The following is a 1,487-nucleotide window of genomic DNA, read 5'->3' as shown; positions in this document are numbered from 1 at the left end:
CATTATATACACTCATCTCGGATTATTCGAGGCACTCTGCACATATTAAACATCACCTACAATAACGTTACTTCACTGAGCACACTCTAAGCAATACGAGTACTCACCTCACCTTGCCGTTCGCACTCTACGCATTTTACGCAATCCGCACACTTAGCTCACCTTATCCTAAAAACTTTTTCACACACTCTCCACGTCCTGCACATTAACCTCAATTTCTCCTACGCACTTACCTCACCTTCTCCAACGCACTCCCACGTCCTATACATTCCCCCGAGGTATCAGGACAGTCCCCCACACCCCCATATCTTCCCCCAAATTCCTCCCCAACTTCCCCACACATTCCCGCCCCCTCAATAAACTTTACCCAATGCTCTCCACACAATGTCCCCACTCGCATGATGTCCACTCTCCCCGCACCCCCACTCCTTCCCCCCATCCCCCCACAACCCCCGTCTACTCACTTGACTTCTTCCAACGCCCTCTCCACATCCCCCCACACCCCACACCCACATTTCTTCCCCACATAACCCTGATCACTCACCTGACCTTTCTCAACGCCTTTTCCACATTCCCCACACCCCACACATTCCCCCAACCCCAACGCCTTCCACCAACCCCCCCCCCCACATTCCCGCAACCCCCACAGCCCCTACACCTTCCCCCCCACCCCACATCCCTCCCTCCAACACAGACCCCGCCCACTCACCTCAGCTTCTCGGGCGCGCTGTCGTTATCTTCCACGGAGATTATATTCGTCGTGAGTGTTATCGCCGTCCCCGCCGCCAGCCGGAGGACCTTCCCCGGCGGGAGTTTAATCTGCGGGGCGTCGTTCTTGCTGATGATCCTGACGGGGAGGACGAAGCGGTGGCGAGACTGGGGGGGGGGGAGAAAGGAAAGAAGAGTGAGGGCAGTTTTCGTTATGGGTTTGGGGTTGTGTGTTATTCTGTGTTTTGGTATTTTTGTATTGTTATTATTATTATTTATTTATCTATTTTTGCATTTTGTGTTATTTTTGTGGTTTGTATTTTGTGTTGTTTTTGTGGTTGTATTTTGAATTATTTTTAGTTCTGTATTTTGTATTATTTGGTATTTTGTATCATTTTTCTGTTATATTTTGAATAGTTTTTTGTGGTTTTGCATTATCATTTACTTCTGTATTTTGTATTATTTTTTGGTTTATATTATTTTTGTATTTTGTACTTTCATTAATTTTTTTTTTTTTTTTTTTTTTTTTGTTACAAGAAGTGAAAATATTTCTAAAAAGACGTGAGGGATGAGTGCGTAAAGGGTGGTTTTGTCTGTGCCATGTTTTGTTGTTGTTTTTTATGGGATAATTGCATGTTTCAGTTTTAAGAAAACATTTGCGAGTGTTAGAAACCGAAATAAAAATAAAGCAATTATTGGTTGATGCAAATGTTTCTTCTGATTGTGAGATGATTTTTTTAACGTTTTATATTTTTTTTAAAGAGATGAGCTTATCTACT

The 1,487-nt window shown here is 43.8% G+C and overlaps 1 protein-coding gene across 1 annotated transcript in view; it reads right to left on the bottom strand.

The window, feature by feature from the left end:
* Positions 1-1,487, bottom strand: part of LOC119593046 (chondroitin sulfate proteoglycan 4-like) — a gene marked incomplete at its 5' end in the record, with an annotated part of 58,475 nt that overhangs the window by 28,161 nt on the left and 28,827 nt on the right. Inside the window, 1 exon segment of the mRNA XM_037941946.1 lies at positions 710-876. Coding sequence (XP_037797874.1) covers positions 710-876 — 167 coding nt within the window.

The sequence above is a fragment of the Penaeus monodon genome, chromosome 31, assembly GCF_015228065.2.
Source record: "Penaeus monodon isolate SGIC_2016 chromosome 31, NSTDA_Pmon_1, whole genome shotgun sequence".
In the NCBI taxonomy this organism is placed as follows: domain Eukaryota; kingdom Metazoa; phylum Arthropoda; class Malacostraca; order Decapoda; family Penaeidae; genus Penaeus; species Penaeus monodon.
The sequence above is the reverse complement of the archived record's forward strand: the minus strand, read 5'-3'. Positions and strand labels throughout refer to the sequence as shown.